This window comes from Thamnophis elegans, chromosome 7, assembly GCF_009769535.1.
Source record: "Thamnophis elegans isolate rThaEle1 chromosome 7, rThaEle1.pri, whole genome shotgun sequence".
NCBI classification, from domain to species: Eukaryota; Metazoa; Chordata; class Lepidosauria; order Squamata; family Colubridae; genus Thamnophis; species Thamnophis elegans.
The window spans coordinates 80,062,073-80,076,633 of record NC_045547.1 but is presented as its reverse complement, the minus strand read 5'-3'; the positions used below and the strand labels follow the sequence as shown (position 1 = coordinate 80,076,633).

Sequence of the window (14,561 nt, the reverse complement as noted above, 5' to 3'; positions counted from 1 at the left end):
GAGAGGAGCCTAATGACCACCAGCTGAGTGCAATTACCTCCTGTAACTGCGCAACTGTTCCTGACGCCTATTAGCTCTTCGATGGCGTGCATCCAGGAACAACTCACTGCTGACCTCAGGCTCACACTCCCTTGTTTCCTCCCTACTGGTCCAAGGCTCAGGCGCCTCCTGGTGGCCAACCAGCCTCTCTGCGCCCTGCTCGGAGTCAGAATCCTGTCCAGGGTCCTCCACATCCTCCAGAGCCGACTCATAGGGCCCCTCGCTGTTGGACTCTGGTGGCAGCTCCAACGGCTCCTGCTGGGCCTACAACAAGGACGCATGCTGTTTATAGCAAAATATATCAATGTAGAAAATAAGAAATGAAAATTTGGTGCAACTTTGAAGGGGCAATGGAAGATATTGTTGATGTCTTAAGAAAAAATAACTATAAAGATGGAAAATAATGGAAGAGAATAATTTGGCTGAAAGTGAAAACAAAACTATGAGGTAAAAAGGACTATGTAACTGAGAGGATGTAAAAGAAAAGAAGCGGACAACTCTTTATTCCTATAACACGTAAAAAATTTGTATTAAAAAATAAAAAAACCTTGAATGGAAAAAAAACACACAGGTGACTCACTTAAGAACAGAAATGTTGGGCTCAATTGTCGTCATAAGTCGAGGACTACCTGTACTTTTAGACAACGGTTAGACTTCTACATTACTAAACTTTTTGAGACATTTAATCTAAATTTTTAAAAGTGTTTGGGACAGCTAAGCCAAAAATTGATTAAACCAATGCTAATGGAATATAATTTTTTTAAATTATTATTTTATATTAGAAGGCGCGTCTGTATCGCAATCCAGCATGAAGAGCTCCGACAGCTTCTCCTCCCTGGTCTCCGACAGAGAATATATTAAATCCCTCGATTTGTCCTCAAATGAGCTGGAGAATATAGATCACTTCGGTCAAAGTCTTTGCTTAATTACTCATTTCGAACACCTCGACAAATTGGAGCTGCATCACAACCAACTTTCGTGCATTCCGAAGACGCTCTGCGAGGTGAGTCTCCCAAGAAGGACGAAGGAATCTGAAAATACCAGATTTCAGCTCCGAGAGAAATTAAGGCGCAACCTGGTACAGCTTTTCGCTAATCCTGTTACCGTAGTTCAGTGATGGGTTCCTGTTCTGATCCCCCTCGTCCCACAATAACACACACTCCGAGCCAAAGATAAGTTATGGCATTTAATTAACAGACAGACAGGTCCTTGGCAGCAATCCAACACAGATAAGCCGTGGCAGCAATCCAGCCTGCCAAGCTCACAATCATGTTCTCCGACATTTGTTCCTGCGTTGACTTCTGCAAGAGGGGCGTGTGTACAAGCAGTCCTTTTATAGTCTGGAGAGGAGCCTAATGACCACCAGCTGGGTGCAATTACTTCCTGTAATTGTGTAATTGTTCCTTACGCCTATTAGCTCTCAGGTGCCGGGCATCTAGGAACAACTCCCTTGGCTCCTCCCCACTGCTGACGTCCGGATCACACTGCCTTGTCTCCTCCCCACTGGTTCAAGGCTCAGGCGCCTCCTGGTGGCCAACCAGCCTCTCTGCGCCCTGTTCGGAGTCGGAACCCTGTCTAGGGTCCTCCATATCCTCCAAAGCTGACTCATAGGGCCCCTCGCTGTTGGAGTCTGATGACAACTCCAACAGCTCCTGCTGGGCCACAACAGGTTCCTACCAATTTGGATCGGTTCAGTTGAACTGGTAGTGGTTTGGAGGTCTGGGTCGTTGGAACCAGCAGCAATCCAGGGCCTGCCACACGCTCGAACTGGTTCTCTGGGTGGCGCCATAGGTACCACCATCTTGTTTTTGTTGGACTGCACATCCGTGTGCAGGGCGCATCAAGCGCACCTGGCGCAGCCACAAGCAAATCAGAAGTAGTGACTGCCGGAACTCACTCCTGCCGTAGTTGCGTGATTCATTACTTTAAGAAGATGTTTTCTAAGGATGTTGCAGTTATGGAGTTAGTGAGTATGTCAGGGGTGGGCTTCAAAATTTTTAGCAAGGGGCTCTCTGCCCGGTTGCTGGGTGGGCGTGGCCTGGTTGGCCTCCTGCACCATTGGGGGGGGGGGTTGCCCTCCCCAGGCTCCAGAGACTCTCTGGAGGCAAGAAACGGGCCCAAACTTCTGGTATGCCTGTTTTTCGCCCTCCCCAAGACTCCGTGCACACCCTGTACTTACCTGAATCCAAAATGGGCCACGTGGGGACTCCTGGGAGGGACGGGGTGGAGTGGGCGGGGCCAGCCAGGAGTGAGATTTGGGTGTTCTCTGAACTGCACAGAATCTTAGCTAGAGGTTCTCCCGAACCCCTGCAAACCCCCAGCAGCTCACCCCTGGATTATGTTCACATTGGAAGGTTGCTAATATACAAACTTGGATTAAACCATTTTAAAGAATGTGAAAAATGGGACATGTGGTTAAAGTCACTTTGGAAAAATACAGTATCACTTTTAAGAGAGCCCTTAAATAAGCTACTTTTTGTATCACCTTACTCGTGTATTCACCGTAACATAGTTTATTTAATAAATAGGCTTATTTGTCATAACTTTTTTTTTCCTTTTAGACCATGAAATGTTTGACCTATCTGGACCTCCACAGCAACCGTTTGAAGACTTTCCCGCAATATCTCTTGGAAATGCCTCAGATCGTTCACCTCGACATTTCGCGAAATGAAATTGGACCCACCTTAAGTTTCAGTCCAACGATCACCTGTCCAACTCTAAAATTACTCAATTTGTCCTACAACCAACTGTTGGGCATCCCTAGATATCTTGGCAATATTCTCAGCAAGCTGGAACATCTTATATTGGAAGGGTGAGAACGTAAACTCTGTCAGGTTTCCAAAAGATGCCCTAATTGAATTCACGAGCCTCAAGCCAAGTTTCAAAAGAAAACCAGTCATTTATTAGGAGCACCATTTCGGCAATACCCCACTGCAGTCAGATCTAAGCCTCATTTGAAGTATAGCTGAACTTTACCCCTGTTCCTTCCCTTCAGTCTGTGTCATGAATCACATTCTCCAGCATTGGTCTGACTAGGGAATGGGCCAACTTTCACAATGCTCCAAGAAGGCTGTGATTAACCATGTATATAACACTGCCAGGAAAAACATATGGTGGGGTTCATGCAGTGGTGGGATTCATTGTGGGTGTGGCTAGATCATGTGACTGGGTGGGTGTGGCCAATGTAACAGTCCATTAGACAATACCCAGCAGCCCCCTTTTCTATTCTTCTTTTTAGTATTGCATGAGGTTTTAGGCCTAGAAAGCCTCCCTGCACTTACCTGGGAGCAGTGTGCGCATGCGTTCAAGACCTCTGCGACACTCCGTAGAGCGGCGCGCAGGAGCTGTACGTGCCATGCACCTGCACGAAAGCGCAAAAGCCTTTAAACTCCAGTAAGGAGCTCAGGCGGGCGGGCGGGCCATCCGGAGCACTGTATTGGAACGGTATCCAGTGCTCCGGGCTGGCTCCGGTACACGCGTACCAGGGCGTACCGCCTGCAACCCACCACTGGAATTAGTGCAGTTGTCAAGTCAGGAACACCAGTGGTGGGTTCCTACCGGTTCCTACCGGTTCGGCTGAACCGGTAGTGGTTCGGCGGCCTGGGTCACTGGAACCGGCAGTGACCCAGGCCTGCCATGCCCCAAAACGGTTCTCCTGGTGGCATTTACAGTGCTTCTAGTTTTTGGCTTCTGCACATGCGCAGAACGATTTTTATTGTACTAGGCAAGTGCGTGCAGAATCCATTAGGCGGGCTGCACACATGCGTCCATGCGCTGCACGCCCATGAGCAAACCGGCAGTAGTGGCAGCTGGAACCCACCCCTGAGGAACATGGTTGTTAAGTGAATCTGGTTTCCGCATTGACTTGGTGGTCAGAAGGTCGCAAAATGGGATCACGTGGTCCCAGGACGCTGCCACCATCATAAATATGAGTCAATTGCCAACCATCTGAATTTTGACCGTGTGGCTGCAGAGATGTAAGTGTGAAAAATGGTCATTTTTTTCAGTGCCATCATAACTTTGGACGGCCACTAACTGAATTGTTGTAAACCGAGAACTAACTTGTATAGGAGAAAAGAACTGCAGGATGGTATTTATATTTCAGTGGGATTTTACGGAGTGGGATTTTAAATGTCATAAGCCGCCTAGAGCCACCTATGCGTGAGTTGAGTCACCCCGTAAGTTGCTGTAATAAATAAAATAAATAAATTGAACAATCAGCATTGGACTTGTCACAAGACAGCAGTTTTGTGTGAACTTTGCGTTAATGCTGTTTTTTCTCTTTCTTTCTTTCTTTCTTTCTTTCTTTCTTTCTTTCTTTCTTTCTTTCTTTCTTTCTTTCTCCTAGTAACAAACTTTCAACCCTAGTTGCACGAACCAGTTTGAAAGAACTGAAAAATTTAAACATTAGCAAGAATGACATATCGTACCTGGACACCGAATTTTTGCAGGACTGTTTGAAATTGGAAATACTCAGTGCAGCAGCCAATAGGATTTGTGAGTATGTAATATTAGATGGGAGGCTGTGGGACACGGTGGCTCAGTGGCTAAGACGTTGAGCTTGTAAATCGAAAGGTCGGCAGTTCGGCGGTTCGAATCCCTAGCGCCGCGTAATGGAGTGAACTCCCGTGACTTGTCCCAGCTTCTGCCAACCTAGCAGTTCGAAAGCATGTAAAAAATGCAAGTAGAAAAATAGGAACCACCTTTGGTGGGAAGGGAACAGCATTCCGTGAGCCTTCGGTGTTTAGTCACGCCGGCCACATGACCACGGAGACGTCTTCGGGCAGCGCTGGCTCTTGGGCTTTAAAACGGAGATGAGCACCACCCCCTAGAGTCCGGAACGACTAGCACATATGTGCGAGGGGAACCTTTTTATCTTTACCTTAGTATTAGATGGAGCGGTGTTAGGACTGGATATCCTGCATAGGATATCAGTTTGATAAATAAGTTGTTTAGTTGTCTGATGACGAAATGATTTTCCAAACCGATTAATAACACTTTTATTTCTCTGTGTTTTAGATACCATAAAGGACTTGCCTTGTAGCATCACTACCTTGAAACTATCTCAGAATGCTTTTTTCACTGTTCCAGAGGCAATTCTTCTTCTACCGCAGTAAGTTACTAGAGTATTTGCGCATCCTGTTCTTGTACCGATTCATGAGGACTTCCAGTAATCCTAAATATCTGTTACAGGGGTCTCCAACCTTTCTGACTTTACGGACCAGAGGGGGGAGAGGGGATGGGCCTGTGCATGCTTCATTACTGCTTTTGCGGCCCGGTTTTGAATGGGCCACGGCCCTGTAATGGTTCCATTGCAACTTTGAGGGGTTACTAAATAAACTTTTGTAAGTCAAGGACTACTGTATCTTTATTGCTGTCTCTGACCAACATTTACAATTTTTAAAAAAATATGCAGTCAAAGTGTCAGGCCTGCATTTATGTTCCTTTTAGAATTTTGGCCTGCCACACTTTCTCTTATTTCATTATGCTGTTTCTTTAAGTATGGTCAATGGGAGGGGGGAATAGAAGGAGTAGGATTGTGGAATGTATTATTTTCATTCTTTACTAGAAGCCAAGGTCATCCTTTGTCTCTGCACCAGGACACCTGACCGGAAGAAGCTGTGCATGGACGCCAGCGTGGAAGAAGAAGATTGGACCATGTGATGGACTGTGGGTGTGGGGACAAGATCATGAACTTTTAACTGGGTGGGATTCTGATGTCACGTCCAGAGTTGGAATCCCACAGCACGATGCCAACATTCCTGTCTTATTAAATTGGAACTTTAAGCATAGTTTTGCCTTCGACTCTGATTTAATTCTGCATGGTATTTGGAACGCTGACACAAAGAAACAGTGGTTTAGTTATTAGGAAAGGGAAAAAATAATGGGAGAATTAAAAAGCTATGCCTATGTCAGTGTTTCAGATTCGGGTTAATGACAGGGTTCCAAATAGCATCCAAAAGTAAATCAGAGTCCGGGGCAAAGTATTGCTCAAAGTTCCAATTTATGAAGAGAGCCATGCTGGCATATCTGGGAAAACCCGAATCTGAAGGCTTCCCGGTTTTCCCCACCCAGTTGAAAGTTCAAGATCTTGCACCCCACACCCACAAGTCCAGCCCATGGTCCAATCTCCCACTGCCATGCTGGCAGTTCCACCCATCCAGTTCAGGTGCAGAGGTGCAAAGACAAAGGATGACCTTGGTTTTCTAGAAAGAATGTTGTTATGGCTACATAGCATCTAACCCCGTACAATCCCCCCTTCCCATTTTCCCACAATAGAAAATAGATAGCAGAATAATAGAAAGTGTGACAGGCCAAAGATCCAAAAGAAAAGATGGCTGCAGGCCTGACAGTTTAATTTTAAAAAAAATTGCATAGTGTGCGACTTGATTAAAAAAAAAAATTGGCCATCTGATGTGTAAATGTAGGGTTAGCATCCTTTGAAAAATAATATCATTTTTTTCCCTGCTTGGCCCTCGTGTTTGGAAATGATTGGCGCGAGTTACCAAGTCTAACTTCTCATTTGATAGCAGTTCTATTCCCGTCTCTCTTCGCCAGCTTGCGATCGGTGGATTTAAGCAGCAACAAATTGTGACGCTACCTGGACCTGCGTTTTGGAAGTCGTCCAATTTAAGGGAATTGATATTTAACCACAATCAAATAAGCATCCTAGACTTGAACGACAAAGCGTCTTCCTGGTCTCGGCTCGAAAAGCTACACCTGTCTTACAACCGATTAAGAGAGGTAACCCACACCACAAGATAATAATTGTCCTGACTTTATCACTGGGCACCGATGCATACTTCTTCAAAATACTTTTTGGGAACGTTTGAAGCAATCGTGGTTTGTTTGTTTTTTGAAAAATTACCTTCCTTCAGCCCTGATTGTATTGGACTGGGCTGTAAATAAACTCAAAGTAATCAGCACTGATTTATTTTAAGACAGAGAAGCAGAGAAGAAATCACGGCTGAGAAAAAAAAATATTGGATTTTCATACGTATCTGTCTTAATGCAAAGCTTACTTTGCGGTGGTTAGAGTGTAGTACTGCAGGCTACTTTCTCTCTCTCTCTCTCTCGCTCTCTCTCTCTCCCTCTCTCCCTCCCTCTCTCCCTTCCTCCCCCCTATTTCTCTCTCTCTTTCTCTTTCTCTCTCTTCTGTCTATTTCTTTCTTTCTTTCTTTTTCTCTCTTTCTTTCTCTCTCTCTCTCTTTCTTTCTTTCTTTCTTCCCCAACAAGTGCAAGGGAACAGTTCCCCGACAAATGGCGCTCGACAAAAGTGCGCCGACGAGACCGCAGCGAGAAAACCGCGAGGTCGAAATCGCGCCGATGAATGCACGCAGAAGCGCGCCGACAACAGCACACTAACAAAAGTGCGCCTTCAACAAACAACTAATAACAACCTAATAACCCTAACCCTAATCTTAACCTTAACCCTAACCCTGAACCTAACTCTAACCCTAACCCTAACCCTAACCCTTACCTTAAATCGTGCTTTTGTGGGCGCGGTTTTGTCGGCGCATTGTTGTGGACACGTTTATGACATCGCAGTGTTCTCGGTGCGGTTTCGTCGGCGCGCTTTTGTCGTCCCGCATTTGTCGGGTCACGCAAGGGAACAAGTATGAAGACACGTGAAAAAGTGGCACATATAAATTGATATAATAAAGCAAAACATAGCCATAAACACATAAAAAGAGTACATATAAATGGGGACAATAGGACAGGGACGGTAGGCACACTGGTGCGCTTATGCGCGCCCTCTTAGGGACCTCTTAAGAACACGTACGGTCCACGGTAGACAGCTTAAGGTAAAAGGTATGGGGGTTAGAGGAACTAAATACAGGATCAGATTGGGCGTTCCCCACATTTACTACTCTGTTGCTGAAATCGTTTTTTTCCTGCAATCAAGATTTGAGCGGATTACGTTCAGTTTGTATCTATGGATAGCCCTTCTGTTATTGCAGTTAAAGTCAAAGTAGTCATTAACAGGGAGGAAGTTATGGCCGATTATCTAGTGCCCTAAGGTCAGGTTGGAATGTAGACGGCGTAGTTCAAGGCTATCCAGGCCTAAAATTCAAAATTTACTTCTGCCGACTGCTGGTTGCCTGCAATTTGGCAGTTCGAATCTCAACAGGCTCAAGGTTGACTCAGCCTTCCATCCTTCCGAGGTGGGTAAAATGAGGACCTGGATTGTTGGGGGCAAAAGGCTGACTCTGTAAACCGCTTAGAGAGGGCTGGAAAGCACTGTGAAGTGATATAGAAGTGCTATTCCTTCCTTCCTTCCTTCCTTCCTTCCTTCTTTCCTTCCTTCCTTCCTTCCTTCCTTCCTCTCTTATTAGCAATAGCAATAGCATTAGACTTATATCCCGCTTCACATTGATAACTGATAGATTAGCAGTTCTATTCTGAATATATATATATAAATCTTCTTCTTTTGTCTCTAGATCCCTCCTGACATTGGATTTCTGGAAAACTTGACATCGTTTGATGTTAGTTACAATCCAGCCATACGGTGTTTTCCAGATGAAATGGGGAAATTGTTGAATATGGGATCTTCCTTTGGAAGGATTACATCTTAATTTAGATTTTAAACATGTGGGAGACAAAGCAAGGGATATTATCCGGTAAGTTCTCTTGACCATTCTCTTGACTATAGTTTTAGGTGGCTATTTTCACTCAAAAAAAACATGGCTAATAGCAGAATAACAGAGTTGGAAGGGACCTTAGAGGTCTTCTAGTCCAACTGCCGCATTTGGAGGCTGAAAAACACGAGGCGCGGAGCTCCAAAAACGCAATCCATTGTTTGTGGCAATCTCTGCAGCCAGGACGAGGATGCGGGGAGGCTGGTGGTACATCTGGAGTATAAGACGCACCCAAATTTTCAGCCTCTTTCGGGGGGTGGGGGTAGTGCGTCTTATACTCTGAAAAATACGGTTGTTTTTTTTTTTTAAAAGCAATTGTGTAATTAAAACGAGCCTTCCTGCCCCTTTTTCACCAGGTTCCTCCAACAGCGCTTAAAGAAAGCGGTCCCCTACCATAGAATGAAGCTCATGGTTGTTGGAAACGCCGGCAGCGGTAAAACAACCTTGCTGCAACAGCTCATGAAATGCAGGCGGCCAGATGTGGGACCTCAGAAGCCGACCATCGGAATCGATGTGAACGATTGGAAGATCCCCCGAAAAGGCAAAATCAAGAAAGATACCGTTTTAAATGTCTGGATTTTGCAGGTATTTTCACGCCCGTGTGGCGGGGGGGGGAACAAACGCAAAAACGGTTATGAGGATAGCAAGCGCGATCGCACTTCTATACCGCTTCGTAGCACTCATAGCCCTCTCTAACCGGTTACAGAGTCGGCACGTTGCGCTGCTCCCCCCCCCAACAATCTGGGTCCTCATTTCGCCGACCTCAGAAGGACAGAAGGCTGAGTCAACCTTGAGCTGGTCAGGATCGAACTCCTAGCAGTGAGCAGAGTCAGCCTGCAGTACTGCATTCTCACCACTGTGCCATCAGGAAGGAGAATGAGAAAGGGAATAAGGGAGGGAGGGAGGAAGGAAGGAAGGAAGGATACCTTGAAAGAGTGCAGCAATCCAGGGCTGGAAGGGACCTGGAGGTCATCTAGCCCAACCCCCTGCTCCAGCAGGACATTGTTAAAGTGAATTTCTGTCTTTTTTTAAAAAAAATTTTTTATTGTTTTAATGAAACAAAAAACACAAAAATTGCATCTTGTAGAGAGCGTGCCGACTGGTTACGAATACATTCGTGCATTTCTTCCACAATCATTACATATACTTCCTTCATATTGAATTTCTGTCTTCTGACCCCTCCAGTCACATGACTATATAGCCACGCCCACCCAGTCACATGGCCCCACCACCAAGCCACACCCACAGAAATGGTAGGAATTTTTTTTTTTTAGATTTCACCCCTGATATAACGGTATTAGAATAGGGGAACTCTTGGGCTCTAAGAATCAGAATCACATAGTAAGTTGCAATTAAACTGATTTATTGCTTATCTAGTCATCTAACGGAGTCTAGTCAGCTAAGAGTCAGCATTAAATTGGTGCTAATTGAGAGTCAGTGGAATTCAAGAGAGGTTGGACTTGTGACAACACACAGATTCCAGGCTGATCCTCTCTTGACTCCTCCCTCAGATGCTGCCTGTTCTTCTCCGACAGCATGGCTCTCAAATTGCGGCCTCATGTTGCCGTCATGTGACGTATCGTGACATTTTCTCCCTTTCGCAAAGCTGGGGTGGGCGTGGCCCTGTGCGCGGTGCATCCAGCCCGCGGGTTGCCGGTTTGACACCCCTGTCCCTACAGGAACACAGCTTTGTTTTTTCTAAACTTCTAAAGTTTGAGGGAATTTTCCGTTTTAACCATGTTCCTCGTGTATCTTTTGTGTGTGAGAGAGCAAATTGGGAAAAACCGACTGTTTCCTTGCGCTCTGCGACATTTTGTTCTTGTTTATGAACAAAATGAAACGATTTAAACTCCTGTTCAAATTCTCTTCCCCCTTTGGTGAGAATCGGGGGTCATGGAGAGCAAGCGTGGGCATAGATGCCATCTGCCAATTATGCTGTGTTGTGCTCTTGGTAGGTCAGGAAGAATTCTATAGCGCTCATCCCCACTTTATGACTCAGCGAGCTCTATACCTTGCGGTGTACGACCTCAGCAAAGGAGAATCAGAAGTGGATGCCATGAAACCCCTGGCTCTTTAATATCAAGGTAACATACTTACTGATTATTATATTTTTTTTTAAAAAACCCACCCTGAATGATAAAAAATTTGTCGGGTGCAAATAACCAGGAGCATCATCGAGTTCAAAGCAGGAGAAAGTTTATCGTTGCTACCTGTGCACAAGTATCTAGTCAACTTACAGTCAAAGAATAGAATAGAATACAGAACAGAATACAATACAATACAGAATAGAATAGAATACAATAGAATAGAAAGAATAGAAGATAATACAATACAGAATAGAATAGAATAGAATAGAAAGAATAGAAGAGAATACAATACAGAATAGAATAGAATAGAAAGAATACAATACAATACAGAATAGAATAGAAAGAATAGAAGAGAATACAATACAGAATAGAATAGAAAGAACAGAATACAATACAGAATAGAATAGAATAGAAAGAAGAGAATACAATACAGAATAGAATAGAAAGAATAGAATAGAATACAATACAATATAATACAGAATAGAATAGAATAGAAAGAATAGAATACAATACAGAATAGAATAGAATAGAATAGAATAGAAAGAATACAATACAATACAATATAATACAGAATAGAATAGAAAGAATACAATACAGAATAGAATAGAAAGAATAGAATACAATACAGAATAGAATATAAAGAATACAATACAATACAGAACAGAATTGAATTGAATACAATATAGAATAGAATAGAAGAATAGAATAGAATAGAAAGAATAGAATACAATACAATACAGAATAGACTAGAAAGAATAGAATAGAATACAATACAATACAGAATGGATTAGAAAGAATAGAACAGAACAGAATAGAATAGCAGAGTTGGAAGGGACCTTGGAGGTCTTCTAGTTCAACCCCCTGCCTAGGCAGGAAACCCTATACCGTTTCAGACAAAGGCTTATCCAACATCTTCTTAAAGACTTCCAGTGTTGGAGCATTCACAACTTCTGGAGGCAACTTCTGTTCCACTGATTAATTGTTCTCACTGTCAGGAAATTTCTCTTAGTTCTAAGTTGCTTCTCATCCCTATTATTTTCCCCCATTGCTTCTTGTTCTGGCCCCTCAGGTGCCTTGGAAAATAGCTTGACTCCTCTTCTTGTGCAACCCCTGAGATATTGGGAAGACTGTTATCATGTTCTCCCCTAGTCCTTCTTTCATCATACCTATTGTAGCAACCTGAATTTCAGACATCTTTTGTTTAGCCCCCCCCCCCCATGGCATCATTCTGCTAAACAATTAATTCCCACAACACAAACTATTTACTAAGACTTTATTACTATTATTCTTCTCATCCTCCTTCCTATTACCTATCTCCGATTTCTAATGTTTTATTTAATTTCCTAGTATGATTTATGTTGATTGCTTAGCATCCTATGACATATCACTGTGTCGTATATTATGATTTATGATGGATGTATTTTTATGGTGACTATGATCGTGATTTATCACATACAGCTTTAATGTACATTGAGAGCTATGCACCGAAGACAAATTCCGCAAAGTGTATCCAATCACACTTGGCCAATAAAGAATTCTATTCTATTCTGTTCTGTTCTCTATTCCTATTCTGATTTCTCCTATTATATTCTATTCTTTCCTATTCTATTCTGATTTCTCCTATTATATTCTTTCATATTCTATTCTGATTTCTCCTATTATATTCTTTCCTATTCTATTCTGATTTCTCCTATTATATTCTACTCTGATTTCTCCTATTTTATTCTATTCTGATTTCTCCTATTATACTTCTACTCTGATTTCTCCTATTTTATTCTATTCTGATTTCTCCTTTTCTATTGTATTCTATTCTTTCCTATTCTATTATCTGATTTCTCCTATTCTATTCTATTCTCTATTCTATTCTCTATTTTATTTCTATTCTTTTCTCATTCTATTCTATCTATATTCTATTCCATTCTATTTCTATTTCTATTCTATTCTATTCTCTTTTCTATTCTCTATTCTATTCTCTATTCTATTCTCTTTTCTATTCTCTTTTCTATTTCTATATTCTATTCTATTCTATTCTATTCTATTCATTCTCTATCCCATCCCATCCCATCCCATCCCATCCCCTCCTATCCTATCCTATCCTATCCAGATTTATTCCCTGTGTTGCTTAAAAATGAACGTGCGTAAGGAGAATTCTAAACTGTTTGACAATGCGTCTCAGATGACATCCTGATTGCATGGTGGCTAGGATTGATGATATAAAGGGGTTGATATAATAAAACCAACTGCCCAAAAAGGATGGTTATTGGAGAAGAGCCTTAATGCGGAACTTTGCAACTCTGTTTTACAGACCCGAGCCTCCTTCTACCCTGTGATTCTCATTGGACTCCATTTAGACATCGCTAGTAACGAGAAGCAGCGAAAGCTTCCATCAGCAAAATCACCAAGGAGCTGATGAATCAGAAGGGATTTCCTAAAATCCACGGACTAATCACTTTGTGAATGCCCCAGAAGATGTCGGAGGCCATGGCTAAACTTCGACACATCATCATCAAAGAATGCCTGGATTTCAAAGTAAGCCATTTCGCCTTTAATATACAAGTATAAATAGCACTTAGACTTCTATGCCACTTTACAGCCCTCCCTAAGCAGTTTACAGAGTCAGCCTATCGTCAATCTGGGCCCTCATTTTACCAACCTTGGAAGAATGGAAGGCTGAGTCAACCGTGAGCTGGTCAGGATCGAACTCCTGGCTATGGGCACAGTTAGCCTGCAATACTGCATTCAAACTACTGCAACCATTGCGCATTGGGCTGTTTTTCGCCCTCCGGAGTCAGACCCCAGTGAGGCAGAAGAACAGCTGGAGCCTGTTCCCAGTGTGCGCATGCGCAGAGTTGCCAAACGAAGGGAACAGCTAAAGAACAGGGGTCCATTTGGGAGTAAGGCCACAGGTGGAGGAGGAATGGCCCAGTGGTGGGTTTCAAAAATTGTTCGAACCTACTTTGTGGGTGTGGCCTCCTTTGTGGGAGTGGCTTGCCGCCCGTGTGACCGGGTGGGAGTGGCTTGCCGCCCATGTGACCGGATATGAAGATGCTGACAACACTTGTCAGAACCACCTTAAATTACCTCACACACAGCACTGGCATGCATAAGAATATGATGTAAACTTGTTTTTTAAAAGGCATCTTTGGTTTGCGTTAAAACAACTTCAACACACACAATGTTCTGATTGCACCACAAACGCAGTAGTCATCCTTACCTTTCACAGAGGCACTGAGTTTTATAAATATGAGCATGATAGTGTCGAATAATCATATCCAAGGACCAGGGGTAGGTTTCAAAATTTTTGGAATCTCTTCTGTAGGTGTGGCCTGCTTTCCGGGTCCACTGGTGGAACCTCTTCTAACCGGTTCGGTAGATTTGACGAACCGGTTCTACCGAATAGGTGCGACCTGGTAGGAACCCACCTCTGGAATGGGCCCTCCCAGAGGAAATAGGAGCGACAGGGGAGTGAGTTTGCAGGAGTTCGCTTAATTGGTTCGTGACTCTCCGAGACTCCTTGCCAAGTTTTGCAGATATCGGCCTGGCAGCTCTCCAAGCCAGATAAGGTCTGTGACTGTAAATCCTCCCTTGAAAGACTTTGCTGGATGCGAATGAGAAGAATTCACAGTGAATTAATAAAAGGGTTTTTTGTTGGGACAAGGAGTTTGCTTCCTGCTCTTGGGAAGCTTAGGTCAGAACATAAGGAATTCATTGAAATATTGGAACGTTTGTTTGTTTGTTTGTTTGTTTGTTTGTTTGTTTGTTTGTTCGTTCGTTCGTTCGTTCGTTCGTTCGTTCG

The 14,561-nt window shown here is 43.5% G+C and overlaps 1 protein-coding gene across 2 annotated transcripts in view; it reads left to right on the top strand.

Annotated features, from left to right (window-relative positions):
• LRRK2 (leucine rich repeat kinase 2) overlaps positions 1-14,561 on the top strand; it is a 117,602-nt gene that overhangs the window by 39,819 nt on the left and 63,222 nt on the right. Inside the window, exons 23-25 of one of the 2 annotated variants that reach the window (XM_032221706.1) lie at positions 822-1,042; positions 2,601-2,851; positions 4,388-4,536. The exons of the other annotated variant lie outside the window; for it this stretch is intronic. Coding sequence (XP_032077597.1) covers positions 822-1,042; positions 2,601-2,851; positions 4,388-4,536 — 621 coding nt within the window. The remainder of the gene's footprint in view (positions 1-821; positions 1,043-2,600; positions 2,852-4,387; positions 4,537-14,561) is intronic. 2 annotated transcript variants of the gene reach the window in all.